This window comes from Xiphophorus hellerii, chromosome 20 (genome assembly GCF_003331165.1).
Source record: "Xiphophorus hellerii strain 12219 chromosome 20, Xiphophorus_hellerii-4.1, whole genome shotgun sequence".
Taxonomy (NCBI): Eukaryota; Metazoa; Chordata; class Actinopteri; order Cyprinodontiformes; family Poeciliidae; genus Xiphophorus; species Xiphophorus hellerii.
In genome coordinates this window covers 16,265,073-16,279,237 of record NC_045691.1, presented here as the reverse complement: position 1 = coordinate 16,279,237, position 14,165 = coordinate 16,265,073, and the positions used below count along the sequence as shown (strand labels likewise).

The 14,165-nt window shown below is 35.3% G+C and overlaps 1 protein-coding gene across 1 annotated transcript; it reads right to left on the bottom strand.

The window, feature by feature from the left end:
- Window positions 1–2,623: 2,623 nt before the first annotated feature.
- On the bottom strand, window positions 2,624–14,065 carry slc2a11a (solute carrier family 2 member 11a). Its single transcript, XM_032548932.1, is given in 14 exon segments — window positions 2,624–2,857; window positions 3,491–3,618; window positions 4,085–4,160; window positions 4,280–4,381; window positions 5,075–5,185; window positions 7,586–7,773; window positions 8,302–8,450; window positions 8,546–8,675; window positions 8,782–8,906; window positions 9,660–9,820; window positions 10,408–10,467; window positions 10,469–10,507; window positions 10,765–10,954; window positions 11,030–14,065. Coding segments are annotated over 14 exon segments (1,788 nt in total). The 5' UTR covers window positions 11,143–14,065; the 3' UTR covers window positions 2,624–2,641.
- Between the last annotated feature and the right edge of the window lie 100 nt (window positions 14,066–14,165).

The following is a 14,165-nucleotide window of genomic DNA, read 5'->3' as shown; positions in this document are numbered from 1 at the left end:
TGTAGCCATCGTAGTAAATTACAATAATTGCAATAAGTACACCTGGCTCACCGACGTGTCACTTTTAATTTTCAGAGTGGGGTGCCAGTTTACTTTAGTCTCCAAGCTACTACTGCTAGACAACATTTCCCTCTCTTCCCTCCTCTCTGGAAAAATCCCCAAGTACATTTTCCCCTATGAATTCATATTTGAATTTGGCTGCTTTAAGGCTCATTTACTTACTGCTTTTTTTTTTTTTTTTTACACATTTATTGATTTCAGACATGGAAATCAATATAACTATTGTAGCTTATATATGTAGATAAAAAATATATAAATGATGAAGCAAGACTTGATTGCAAACAAGAAATTAGACACATTTTATTTTCCTAAAACTTGATGTTCAAAAGGCAAATTTGAAGCAAGAAATTACAATTTAGTTGAAATGTCTGTTCTTTTGATACCACTGCTTCTGTTCTTGTAGTTCAGTTTGTTAAAAATCATCCATTATCTCTGTCATGGTCTTCTTCTTTGTCTCTGGGACAAAATATATCGTGAATGCAGCACTGAAAATGGAGTAAGCCACAAAAATCAGAAAGCAGAACTGCCCGAGTCCCTCCTGTGTGAACACAACAAAAGCTCAACGTCAAAAATCTAAAGGATCATTACAAATAAATTTACTTCAATAATAATCATTCGTATTCCAAGTAAATAATTTTAAGTTAGTTTTTGTATTATAGTGTATTAAAAATATTATTTACATCTTAACTATGTTTTTTTTTTTTTCCAGTGATAACTTTGAAAACGATCATTATTACATGAAAAAATCAATGTAAATATATTTCAAATTAAAAGAAAGCAATAAAAATCCTCTTTTTAGTTATTTGCATGCATTTGCACATCATTGTTCTCCAAGTACTTATGGAACAATCTGCAGTTTAAAAAGGTAAAACTGTGAGTTTTACACAGAATGTTTAAAGCGTTACAGTACTGAGCACTTACAGTAATGGTTTAGCATTTATAGAAACAAAAAGTGTTAAACTAACAGATGCAGAAATGTTTTTATAGAACAAGTTCTAACAGTCGAGTAGTGAGAAAAGCAAAAGAATATTGTAATAAGACAACGAGTTCAGAGAGCCAACAAGGTAAACACTAGTAAACTGAACCCTTTGAGAGAATTGCAAAATACAGACAACACATTTTCAGAAAGTGATGCAAACTAGCAATATATCTACCTTCTTCAATGATGCAGGCTGCATGGTTTGGTGCTGGCTCCCTGTATGCAGGCTGCAGAATGAGTTGTTTTCCAGCATATATAAAAGATGCCCCACCAAATTACAAATCAACAGGCTTTAGTTGACCATTTTATGTAATTAGAGCAACATCGTCACTTTATGACGTGAGCAGCAAGGATGATGAGACACTGCTCCAGATGAAACCGGGTCTATCCTGCTGATTCCTGTGGTTGCCACAGCTGCAGCCTGTTCTGGCAGTAAAATCTGTCAGCGTGTTATACATTATTTTTAATTCAGAGGGAGGAGGCTGAAAAAAAGGAGCACAAATGGAATAATGCTGGCATAAACATAAATACGTACAATAGAAAAGGAGAAAAAGACAGGCAGGTTTAATTTCTGTATCAGAGTGTCACCTGCTGCACGGTTTAGGTCCTGAAGAACATTACTACGTTGCAATAAGTGATGCATTGCTAATCATGTTAGTGCTCACATGCACAGTATGTTGAGCAACTTATGTAGCTAATGTTAAGGAGACGGGCTAGCACAAAAGTCTGGGACAACAGGAAGAATGGGTTTCATCATTTTACTAAGCGAAAACTGAAATGTTTGCATATGTAACCATAGCTTGTATCATTAATTTGAAGAAGCACCAATGCTGCAGTTACAGCTGCAGGTATTTTGAGCTATGTCCCTTCCAGGTTTCACATATAGAGGGAGAAGTATCCACCACTTCTCTTTTGGAAACTTGGGAAATTTAGTCCTGGAAATTCTCAACAGTATTCAGATCTGCACTTTTAATAGCAATTATCTAACATCGTCAATTACTGACACAAGTTGGTGGTTGTAATGTGAATACTTTCGAAAGTTGTCTAATCGCAACTTCACAGATACTATTTTTGATTGACAATATTTGTTCATGTAATTTTATTATTTTAGACACACAAACATTTGTTTTCATGGAAGAATTCAAGACAAGACAATCCATGTCTCACACCAGCAGTAGTTGCATAATAGGTACATATTTACAAGTACAAACAACTCCAACATCATGGATCAAATGAACATAATAATTTAGAAACATGCCTTCATAACAGTCTTAATAAACAGAAAAAAATGTGTTTTTTTTTAAAGCCATGCAGGAAACATAATTAAAACAGGTTTTGTTTCAGTCATAAAACCCCCCCACTGAATATCAAATGAGGATTCACTGGTTTGAAATTTTAAACTGAAATAGTTTTAAATAAAATGCTGTCAGTTTTGTCTGTTAACAAATGGAGACTCAATTTTCTATATTTGGGTTAACTTTTTGGCGTTTTAATAGTGAGACAGAAACACCCTCCTGGTGATTCACCTACAGTTTGTTTTTTTTCTTTATTAATAAAATCAAGCACACTGTGGACTGGTTGTTACAGCATTAAATAGTCTGCCTATAAGGCCGTGGAAAGACACACTTCGCCCAGCTTATATTGAGTCTGTAATTCCAAACTTCTGTCATTTTGGCTTTTGAAGTTCATCCTGTGGAATTCACTTGTGATGACTGATAGAGATTTTCCCTTCGTCTCTGGTAAAAACAGGCCGATGTACAGAGCAGACGACAGGCAGATGGCTCCGAAAGGCACAAAGCAGTATTCACTCAGTCCACTCTGCAAAAATAGCAAAAAACCCCCCCAAACAAACAAAACACTTAAAATTATTGCTGTTCTTTATTCTACACAGATTGAGCCCTAGAATTCATAGTGTGTTGTGTTGTGTTAATTACAGGAAATACATCGAGGTTCAATACTCGGCTTAAATTTGATAAATATATGAAAAAAAATCTCAAATATAGTAAAATCTAATCTCAAATATTTTGTTATTAGGAAATTATAAGGTCATGCATTTTAACGGCAATCGCATGCAATGATTTTCTCACATTGTTTACACATCTATTGTTTGAGTTAAAATATTATTAAAAAGCCCATTTGTTTGCATCAAATCATTAAAAATATATATAATTTACCTCACTTTGAGAGTTTTGCTCTTGTTTGCAGAAGACATAGTAATACAGGTAATTTTCAAATATTCCAAGTCTAGCTCCTTTGCATAGTGAGCAGTTTCATAAATTTCCGAAAAACTATATGAGAGATGTACATTTCTGCTTCCTTCCTTACCTTATGAAACAATAATTGTTTTTTCTCTTACACGGATTCCCGTGTCTGAATCACTTCATTTTTAAACTACATGAACTACCGGTGCAGCGGGTGTTTTAAATAGAGGGATAAAGGCTGCAGACTGACCACCAGAAATGGGAAGATCATCCCAACGATGAAAAGGTTGAGCCACATCATGGAGCCAGCAATCATGTATGCAGCTGGCCGCGCCGCCTGATTGAAGATCTCAGTGGGAAGAACGCCGGTTACTCCAGCTGAGAGAGAGAGAGTAGAAGAGAAAGCACGGTTTAGGAAGTGCTTTAAACTTTACTGGAATTTTTAAGGTATGAAGCACAAAATAAAAGTAGAAGAGAAGTATTTTTAGTATTTATTTTAAAAGACATCCCTGTTACATCTCCAGCTTATTCTACTTTTTCGAAGCAAATAGCTTTGATTCACTTATACTTTGGATAATGAGATTACAAAGAACACAGTATTAGTAATCTTTATTTCATCAACTGGTTATACTGCAGGGAAGACACACCTCAGCAGATATAATGCAGTGAGATTGCATGAGTGCAGACATATTATGCTAGAAGACTTATTTTGCAGCATTACTGGTCTTTAAGACTTGGAGAAAAACATAGATTTGTGCATATTTAGGGATGAGCTGCTAAAGGTTTAAAAAACACAGATTTTATTTAGGCTTTTATCTTGAGGAAAGCATTTTGTTCATCTTACCTGGTCCCATCCCAAAGCTGAGAATATAGGTGAAGATGCAGGCCATGCTCAGGTAAGACATCCAAGACACATATTGCTGTTTGAAAAAAGAAGCATCTTGTTTTCAACAAAAAGATAAAATATGCAACATTAAAATAAAAATAATTATTTTATTTTAATAATCTGCAGAGATTTGTTGGAGCGGATGCCAATTACCTCAAATGACAGAGCGATGGTGAAGACGATGGCCCAGATGGTCATGAGGAGGAATCCTCCCATCAACATGAACCTCCGACCTTTACGCTCAACCAGCAGATTCTGAAGGGGTTAAATACACATTTTTCAGACTCTGTTTTTATTGTTGCAGATATTTGAGATTTGATACACTTTTATGTACTTGCATTGAGCAGATATCCACAATATACTACAAAGGATAAAACATTGTTTAAATAGTCTAAGACTTGCTGGTTAAGGCAGGCTATCATTAGCTATTATCTCATTAATCTTTCAACTGAGATTTTATCTCTTTGATTGCTTAAAGAGACATCCTGAAGGATTCACGCAGTTCTGATTGGTCAGGTGGGTAATTTTTTTTAATGACACCGTAATATCCAGAATGAGTCAAATTACCTACAGAGCTGATAGTATGTGGAGGAGGATGTCAAATAAAAAGAAGAAAATCTAATTAGTTGAGTACTGTACATGGTTAAAAAAAAAGAAGAAAAAGTGATATATCTTCCTCTTCAGACAATGTATGTTTACTCACTCCATATCTGGTGTATGCTATTCATACTCTGATGTAATATATACACCCACAGCGGGCAGTTTCACTCTACTTAAACTCAGTTTCACTTTATAAGTTGGAAGTTTAATTTTTATTGCTGGAAAATTTGTTTTCTGACAGTCTAGTACTGATTCAGGCTTTTCCTCCTTTGTTAAAGCACTGCCAGTTGCAGCTTTTCTCCCTCTTCAGCAGGTTGTATAACAAGAGACTAAATGGCAGAAACTTACACACATAATACACGCTGTGAACTCACAAGTCCCAGTGCCGATTGTGACATACTGAATTTGTTCTTCAGATATGCCGGCCTCTTTAAACACGTAAGATGCATAGAAGTAAATCTGTAAGAAGAACACATAATGTGAATATGTTACGAGGGATCACTGCTCATTTTAATGGGGTTTTAATGCTTTTAAGCTGATTGTGCCAACATTTGTACTCTGAGTATTTGTGTTAATATAAAGTCTTCTCTAAAGCTGCCAAAAATGTGGTTAAGAGGTTTTAAACTCAAGATTTAGTTAGTGTTTTCTGTTCTCATAATGCTTTGAAATGTTGCAAAGATGCACAAAGTTCATCATAAAAATAAAAAAAATTAAATATATATATATATATAACACAGCCCAAACATTCATGTAATTTTGAATTTATACTCCAAAATCTAAAGGGTATCTTCATGGGCAGGACTGTAAGGAACATAAACTAACTGGTAATTGCTCACTTTATAACACAGTCCTGTTCCCAAAAGTAACAGTGTAAATCCATAAAAGTAAATGGAGTGAACTTGGGAACTGGAATCAAATTAAAAACTTTTCTGATAGCTACTCTACCCTGGTGACAGAGTACTAGTAGATAATGCAGCCCAGTTTTAAGCTTCAGGAAAAATTCCTGGAAAGTATCGATAGAGTCCAAGACATTAATCTGTTGGTTCTGAAAAGATTTCTGGCGATTTAAGAGAGGAATCTGTAAATTTCAGAATAGCAACTGTAGGTTTTGGAAATTTACTCATAATTTCCAGGTAAACTACTAGCAAGATCCAGGAAAAGTAAACTATAAGTCCCTGAAACAACTTTATGGCTTCCTGAGAGTAACATGCAATTCCAGAGGTGGGTTGTAACCAGCTACATTTACTCAGTTACATTTACTGGAGTAACTTGTTGTACTCTTTGGAGCAGTTTCACAAAATTGTGCTTTTTATTTTTTCTTTAGTAAAATTATTCTGAAGCATTTTTCTAATGCTTCATAATAATTTTTCTTAACTACATTTTTTCATTTTAGTTTTCGAATATCAGAATTTACACAAAACTTTAGATTTATGTCTGACTGATGACATAACGTGTAAATATAGAATCAGATGTTGTGCTCAGTAATTCAGTGCTTACATAACCTTTTCACAAAACAATTTTTTTTATATTTGAGAAATTTCTTGGACAGTAACTTTTACTTTAACCTTACTAAATATATATTGAAGTAGTGTTACTCTTTCTTGAGCACAATTTTTGGGTACCCTACACACATCTTACCTGGTATATTATGGAAAAAATTACCCCTAAGTTACAGAAAGTTACCTGCAAAGTCAAGAAAACTAGTAGTTTTGGATAAATAATTGTCTGTTCTAAAAAGTTATAACTAAAAGTTGCTGAAAATGCCTTGAAAATTCAAGAAAGTACTGCTGGTAATGGAAAGGATCTTGATTGTTCGACAAACCCGGGGATTTTTGTAAAAGTAAACTGCCAGTTCTCAAATGTATTAGTAATTTTAAAGTTACATATAACTTCACAAAAAAGTAATCAGTTAAGATTTAGGAAAATATATTTTTTTTCTAGTAAAGTCATTTCCAGTAGGGATCCTGTTAGTTTGGAAAATATTTTTGTAAAATTGTAGCTTGTAAACTGTATTTATTTATTTATTTATTTATTTATTTATTTATTTTGAACAGACTTTAAAACAATCAAAGAGAAAATAAAATAAAATGGAATGAAACAAACTTAAGAAATAAAATATGAAACAAATTATTATGCCCATGTGACATGCAAAATTTTCTGTTCGAAAAGGAGCAGGTAGAAGATACATCTTATAATGTCCTGCCCCTTTCCTACTTGTCAATGTATTTACAATGAACTGTCATAACATGAAAGCAACTGTTTGCGTCTGTACACAAATCCTGTAAATAAAGAAATTTACCTAAAGGTTCTGGGAATTAATCTGTAAGTCTCTGAAAGTATTCTGCAATTTGTTGACAGTAACCCATAATTTTTTGGATAAGTACCCCATAAATTCTGGAAAATAGCTGTTCAAGTTCCAAAAAGTAATCTAAAAGTTCCAGGAAAGTATGATGTATGTGATGTATTGCCTCCCATTTTCTTTTTTAAATGAGAATATGGTTGAAATCATACATAAAAATAATTGGGGCTCTTTTACACATTTATTATGATGCTTCTGCAGCTGCCTACAGTAATAAACCATTTTGAGAACAAACTGTAAAGAACATAAAGTCCAAACACAAACTTGGCAGCTCAACCGGGCGGCTCTGAGGAATCCTTCTAAATTTCCCACCAACATCCCAAGCATTCATCAAAGGAAGTCCTGACCACAAGAACATCAGATAATGTTGCTGTACATTATCTGTAAGTCCCTGAAAAATTGCTGTATTTTTTTTTCTTAGCAAAAGTGAGAAAAAAAATTTGACCATATCTCCATCGTGACAGCAGGCCTCAGTGAAAGACCCAGACCAGGGAGCTTACCGAGTCGTTTCCACAGAGCTGCATGGCACTGCTGATGATGATGACAGAGATGAGCTGCCAGCGCACAGAGCGATCAGTGAAAAGCTCCCATGGCCGCCTTGGTCTCATGCCTTTAGTTTCTGCCTGTTCCTGCAGGATCTCATCGAGCTCAGTACTCTCAACCTCACAGCCTCGGAGACGACGCAGAGCTAACCAAAGAGGGGAAAAAACATACACAGAGCGTATTGAAAGTACTTAGAGAACAAAAAAAGAAAAAGCTACAGGGTAAAGTACTCCTGTGAATAAAATTGTGTTTTTTATTTCTTTTGAGGTAGCCCTGGTATCAGCCATGGTACATGTACCATAGATTGAAAACTGTGGCTTTAAATAAAAGCTTATTCATTTATTATGAAACCTAGTCAAAGTACAGACTTAAACACAGAATCTTTGGCAACAATTGAAAAAGCCTATAGAGACATATAGACTGTCAGGTGTACTTGCAGCAAGATGGCAAAGCAAGAGGCCGGTTCTACAAAGTTCTTTTTTCCTTATACACATAATATCCTTAAAATTTTTCAAAAACATCCATGAATCCTTCCACTTATTTTTCCTTCACAATTGTTCTCTGTTTTTTGGTTGTTATGTGACGATGTGTAAACAGGTTTCAAAGGGTATAAATGCTTTTGAAAGCCGCTGAATGTAGACTGAACTTCACTAGAACATAATACTGTACCTACCATTAATACAAGCCTCTTTGTCCCCTCTGTCGATAAGCAGGTATCTGGGACTCTCTGGAAACCACGGCAGGGTCAGAAGCTGGATGAAGCCAGGAATAGCATTACTGGCTAGCAGATACTGCCAGCATGACTCACACCCCAAAATCTCCCTTAAGAAACAAAGCGCACTTGTTTATTCATTTGAAAAACAGAGACACACTTTTAAAATCCTGGACTGGTATATTTAGAGATACCAGGAGCACACCTGAGACCGACGATCTGCCCCAGGACGACACCGAAAGCAGTGAAAACAGCCGATGACAGAGAGATGGCTCCTCTCAAGTGCTTTGGTGCACTTTCTCCAAAATACATGGGTTGTACATTCATGCTGATTCCTAAGAAACAAACATGCTCTCTCTGTAAATGAACTCTACTTATGAATGAATGAACGTTACTCCTGAGGCATGCATGGGTGATTTGGAAAATGTTTAATTGCCGTACCAGCGTTTATTCCAATCAGGACACGTGAGAGCATGATCATCTCAAACGACCCGGCAGCTCGGCTTGTGAGGGCCAACAGAGCACCGCTCATGAGAAAAACATTGTTCAGCAGCAGACATTTTTTCCTTTGTAGATGAAAAAACAAAACAACAATCTTATTTGTTTCGCTGAGATTTTATGTCATAGAACAAGACAAAATTGAGAAGTGAAAGATACAAGATTTTCACATTTATTTGCAAATAAATGTGAAAATTCTGGTATACATTTGTACACAGCCCATCTGAGTCAATACCTTCCAGAACAACCTTTAATCAGCTTTGAAAATCATGAGATTTATGTCAGATTGGATGGATTGGATTCAGTCGTAAATATAAATTTTCACGTCTCGCCACAGGTCATCAGTTGTATTTTGAACTGGACTTTTTGACTTGGCCTTTGTACACCTGTCTATCATTTGATCCAAACCATTCCGTTGTAGCTGTATCTGTGTGTTTTGGGTCATTGTGCTGCAGGTCTGGTCCTCTTGCAACCTCAAGCAGTAAAGGAGGATGAATGTATGTATGTTACTCTTTTCATATTTTCATTTGTAGATCAGCATGAACTAATGTATGTTTTTCTTTCACGTCACTAGTTTTGCAGATAAAATCCCAGCAGGTTTGGTGGTTTAAATGTGACAGCATATGCAAAGGGTACATAAATACATTTGCAAGAAAGTGGAAACAGATGTAGTTGATACAAAACACCAAAAGTGAACACTGTTATATATATACCAATAGCATTTAAGCTTAAAGGCTAGCACCATCCGCAGGTGCTTAGATAAAAAATGAAAGTAAATGAACAATCTCTGATGACGGCAGCAGGTCTATCATTCACTTTACCTCCCAAAGTGGATGGTCATTGGTCCCGCTATGAGCGCTCCGGCAAATCCCCCCAACGAGAAGATGGAGACAATGATTGTCCACACCAGAGTCACCTGGTAGTCCTCCAGCTGGATGTCCCAGCGTTGCAGGAAAGTCTCATTGATGAAGGTTTGAATGAACTATAAGAGAGAACACGAAGGTCAATATTTGATGCTAGATTCCTGGTTAACACTGACACTTATTATCTCTGTTAGCTCAATTTCATATCTTGGTTTGTACATTTATGCTTTGGAAGGTGATCCACACAAGACAAATTCTTCCATATGTCTTTTAATGTTTCAAAATCCCTCACTTCTCAGAGTATATTTATAGTTTAAACTTAAGGAAGATTTTGCTTCTTTAAATTTCATTGCAGATGCTTTGCTCAGCAAAAATCATGAGAAACAATCTCACCTCAAGAATTAGAGTTTGTTACTCAACATATCTGGGCACTTTACAAGAATGACTAATCACTGACACAGCAGACCTAATTCTCACTTGTGCCAAATCACCGTCTGACCCAAATATTAGGTCACAGAGTCTGCAGACTTCTTACAAGCAATGAAAACTTTTCGCGAGCAATAAAAAAATCCTCTGCTTAAATCCATCCCGTTTCATGTTAAAGAGAAAGCAATTTGGGCTTTTAGAGCAGTTGTTTTTATAACATATGTTTGAATGTAACTCGCAGTTATAGTGGAGATCCCTCACACAGGAACAAGCAGCTTACAGTTGTTGGAGCATTCATTATGGCCAGGTTGTAGCCGTACTGCAGAGTTCCTCCGATGGCCTGCAGAGGCAACCATGAGCACCAGCGTCAGAGGACTACCCTGCCAGAAGAAGGAAATAAACATCTTCACTGATGACATGTAGAAACACAGAAAAGGCGGTGAAGTCAGAAACTATCGTGAGAGCAAAACCTGTCTCTAATCTCAATTTTAAGTTTAATTCACTTAAAAGTATGGAAATTGCTCTGCGCTGCACTCATGAACATGCTAAAATCTTATGAAAATACGCGTAAAACATTCAATAAAACATGAAAATAAGCTCTTTACGTGTAATAAATAAAAATAAATGAATTGTTTACCTTTTGCATCCCTGAAGTTGTCATTTTTAAGTTGAGGTAAAGGTGACTGAGTGAGGACCAGCACAAGCGCAGAGATCGGCTGATTGCAAGCAGTGATCCCCAGAAGCCCGAACCTGAACAGCAGTGGACCAAATGTATTTGCATGCAGCAGAGTTGGGCCTTATTTGATTGGCTGAAGTTGTTAAAAAGCCTGTTAACACATAAACAGCCAAACAGTGAGATGACGCTTCACCAGCTTTCTTTGAACAACACAGAAATGATTTACCTGAGAAAACTGCATATTCTTCCTTTAAGTCTAAAGACTTTAAAATATGCAGCATAGTGGGAGTTCAGCTGGGATGCTAAGAACAGACACAAATGGGTAGATTCAGCCAGCATGGAGTTTTATTTAATAAGTAAACTGCAGAATGAATGGATAACTTGTAATGTCCCGTCAAAAACATGAACCTGTGGAAAATATTCTGGGATCAAAAACTCACATCAACACTAATTTTAATCAATTTATCTTTTATGTTTATTTTTTTATATATATATTGGATAAAGAGTCCTTTGGAGACAAGAAAATACTCTTTCTTAATACCAAAGAACAGAGTACAGTATATTTTCTAAATTTTTTAAAACTTTAATATTCACATATCAATTATCTTTTTTGACTACTAATAATGTGAGACATGAGATAATGCTTCCCAGTTTGTAGATATAAGTACTTTGAAGGGATGTAAATAAATAAATACATTTCAGTGCTACTGAAGTGTATTTGTTTCAGTAGCAGTAGCATTACTTGTAATCCAAAGTAATGCAAGTCAGTCAGACATAAAGGGCTGACGAGACACAGATTGCTCCATGAAAAGCATAGCAAAGATTTAAATAAGTAAGTAAATAAATAAGAAATAATACTCACCCTCTAAAAAACATCCTGATCAAAGGTTTGCATTTGTTGTCATTTTTTATTTACGCCAACACAGCCAAATTTAGCGAAAAAGTAAAAATAAAATATGTCCAGAGATCCTGGGATGGCTAAAAGTCTGCATTAACTGCTAATTGATTCTCTTCAATTGAAGTGAATTAAACAACCATGCCCAGCAGATGGCGCTGTTTCCCACCCCTCCTGCTGGACTCTATTATTAATGGAAGATTGTCCTTTACAGTAGAGAAGCTGGAAGAAGTACATTTACAGAAGTTTACACGAATCACTCAGGGGACAGTAATGTTACCTCTGAAACAGCAGCTTATTATCATCAGCTGATACTGTACAGACATCAGACGTGAATTTTATTTTTCAGATCTCTTATGTCTTAAATTAAGTAAAATTAAATTAAATAAATTTTTATTTTGAAGCACATAAAAATGCAACAAAATTAGACTTGAAGTGCTGTACAAAAAAAAGAACAAACTAAAAGTAAATACAAGCAGAAAATGCAAAGTACTGAAGTTTCTAAGAATAACTGAGTCTAGTCCAACAAAAGCAGGCTATACATTCACCTGCATCGCTTTACAGCTTGAAGTGATTTGAGATTCTGAGAAGAGCTGAGTCATGGGTCCATCTTGAACAATCCTACAAGTAAAATGTTTTACTTCTGCGTTAAACAGGGAGAACCATCTGTCTTTAATGGGAACATTACCATAGCTACTGCCAACTTTGCAGCTTTTGTCCTATTCATTTTACTAAAATACATATTGTCAACATTCATCTTTTGCTGAGTAAATTCAGGTCCTGAGAGCCCAGTCTATATAATTTTATATCTGTTGGGATGTTCAAAAATCCACATTTCAGCAGATTCTGGCCAGAAGATTTAAATTTATTATTATCAGCAAATCTGTTGGACAGATGACTGAACAGAAGGAACGCAGGATTAAAGTTCAGCCTAAAGTTGGAGGGAAAACATAAATCATCTGAATACTGAGAAGTGACAGGAGAAACAGAAAAAAAGAAGACAAGTTGTACGACTACAGTGGCTCTACGTCAAGGTCGGGGTTTCCTGGTTTTGGGGAAAAAAGCTGGTCAACCCAGACATTGCATCAAAACATGGATCACAAAAGCTTAACATCCGTCCGTCATTATTTTCAATAAAATGTTCTTCTTTGAGCACCTGGTCATAAGCTTTCTTGGCATCTAAGAATAAACTGTAACAGCGTCTTTATTTGTTTGTGCTTTTCTAATCTCTGATTCTTAACATAGGATGGAATCCTTGGTGTTTCCTTTATCCCTACAGCCACTTTGCTGCTGATTAAATTATTGCTTGCTTTCTACATAGTGACTGAGTCTGTCACTTAGCAACAGATTCATCTCAATCAGAAGATAAAACAATAGACAGCCTACTTTCTGTATTTTCTGTAAATATTACAGGAAAATTACACAGACAAAATGTACTACTTTTCTCAAAAATTAAACCCTAATAGCTTATAATGTATGATTATAATATAATCTTATTCAGATATTTCAGAATATTATTGTGAAACAGTTGTGGGGATTAGAGATTGTAGTTTCAATGGGAGTCAATGGGGCCTTTTTTGTTCTTAGATTTGTTATATGAAAACAAAAAAAACATTTTTAAGTGTTTTCTTTAGCATAATGTAATAAAAGTGACATTTGAAGGACAAAAGCGCTGATAATTATTCAGTGTTTGGAAGTTTGATCAAGATTTAACCTAAAAAAGCTGAAAAAAATATTCATCTGTACCTTTATAGCATTTTTAAGTGTACATTTTGTACTTAGTGACGAGTCAAGAGGGCAGTTCATTTTAAATCAGATTGTGCTCAAAAACAAACAATGCATGAAAGTGAATATTTTGGTAAATCACGTATTCAATACTGATCTTAAAAAAAAAAAGCATTCCCAAGCTGCCCAACATTTTGGAACAACTGTTTGTGGTGGCATTTCTTTACTTAGTGAAAACAGTGACATAAAGTAACAAAACTGACATTTGAACAGTACAAACCTTCATAATTGTTGAATGTTTGGTAATTTTAAGCAGGGATAAAGTAATAAATTATGGCATTGCTTTTGTACTGCTCATGTTTTTATAGAATTTGTTCAGAATGTGGATATTCTTACCACTTATTTCATCTCATGCATGCAGCTGGAACAGAACTGCTGCCACTCCTTCTGACTGCGCCATCCAAGATTCACAAAGGAGCATTATGGTAGGTCCTTCCTCCCAGCTGCTGTAAGACTCTAAAACATCACTACTCTCAATAAACACAGTAGGTTGTTTACATTCCTATTATTTGCATATTTTTGCTATTTGTTGTTAGTTGCTATAAGCTTGACCTTTTTGCATTTATGGAACAGTTTGCACATTTGAAATGATTGTATTTAGTTGCACTGAATACAATAATAAACAGTTATTATTATTATTATTATTATTATTATTATTATTATTATTATTATTATTATTATT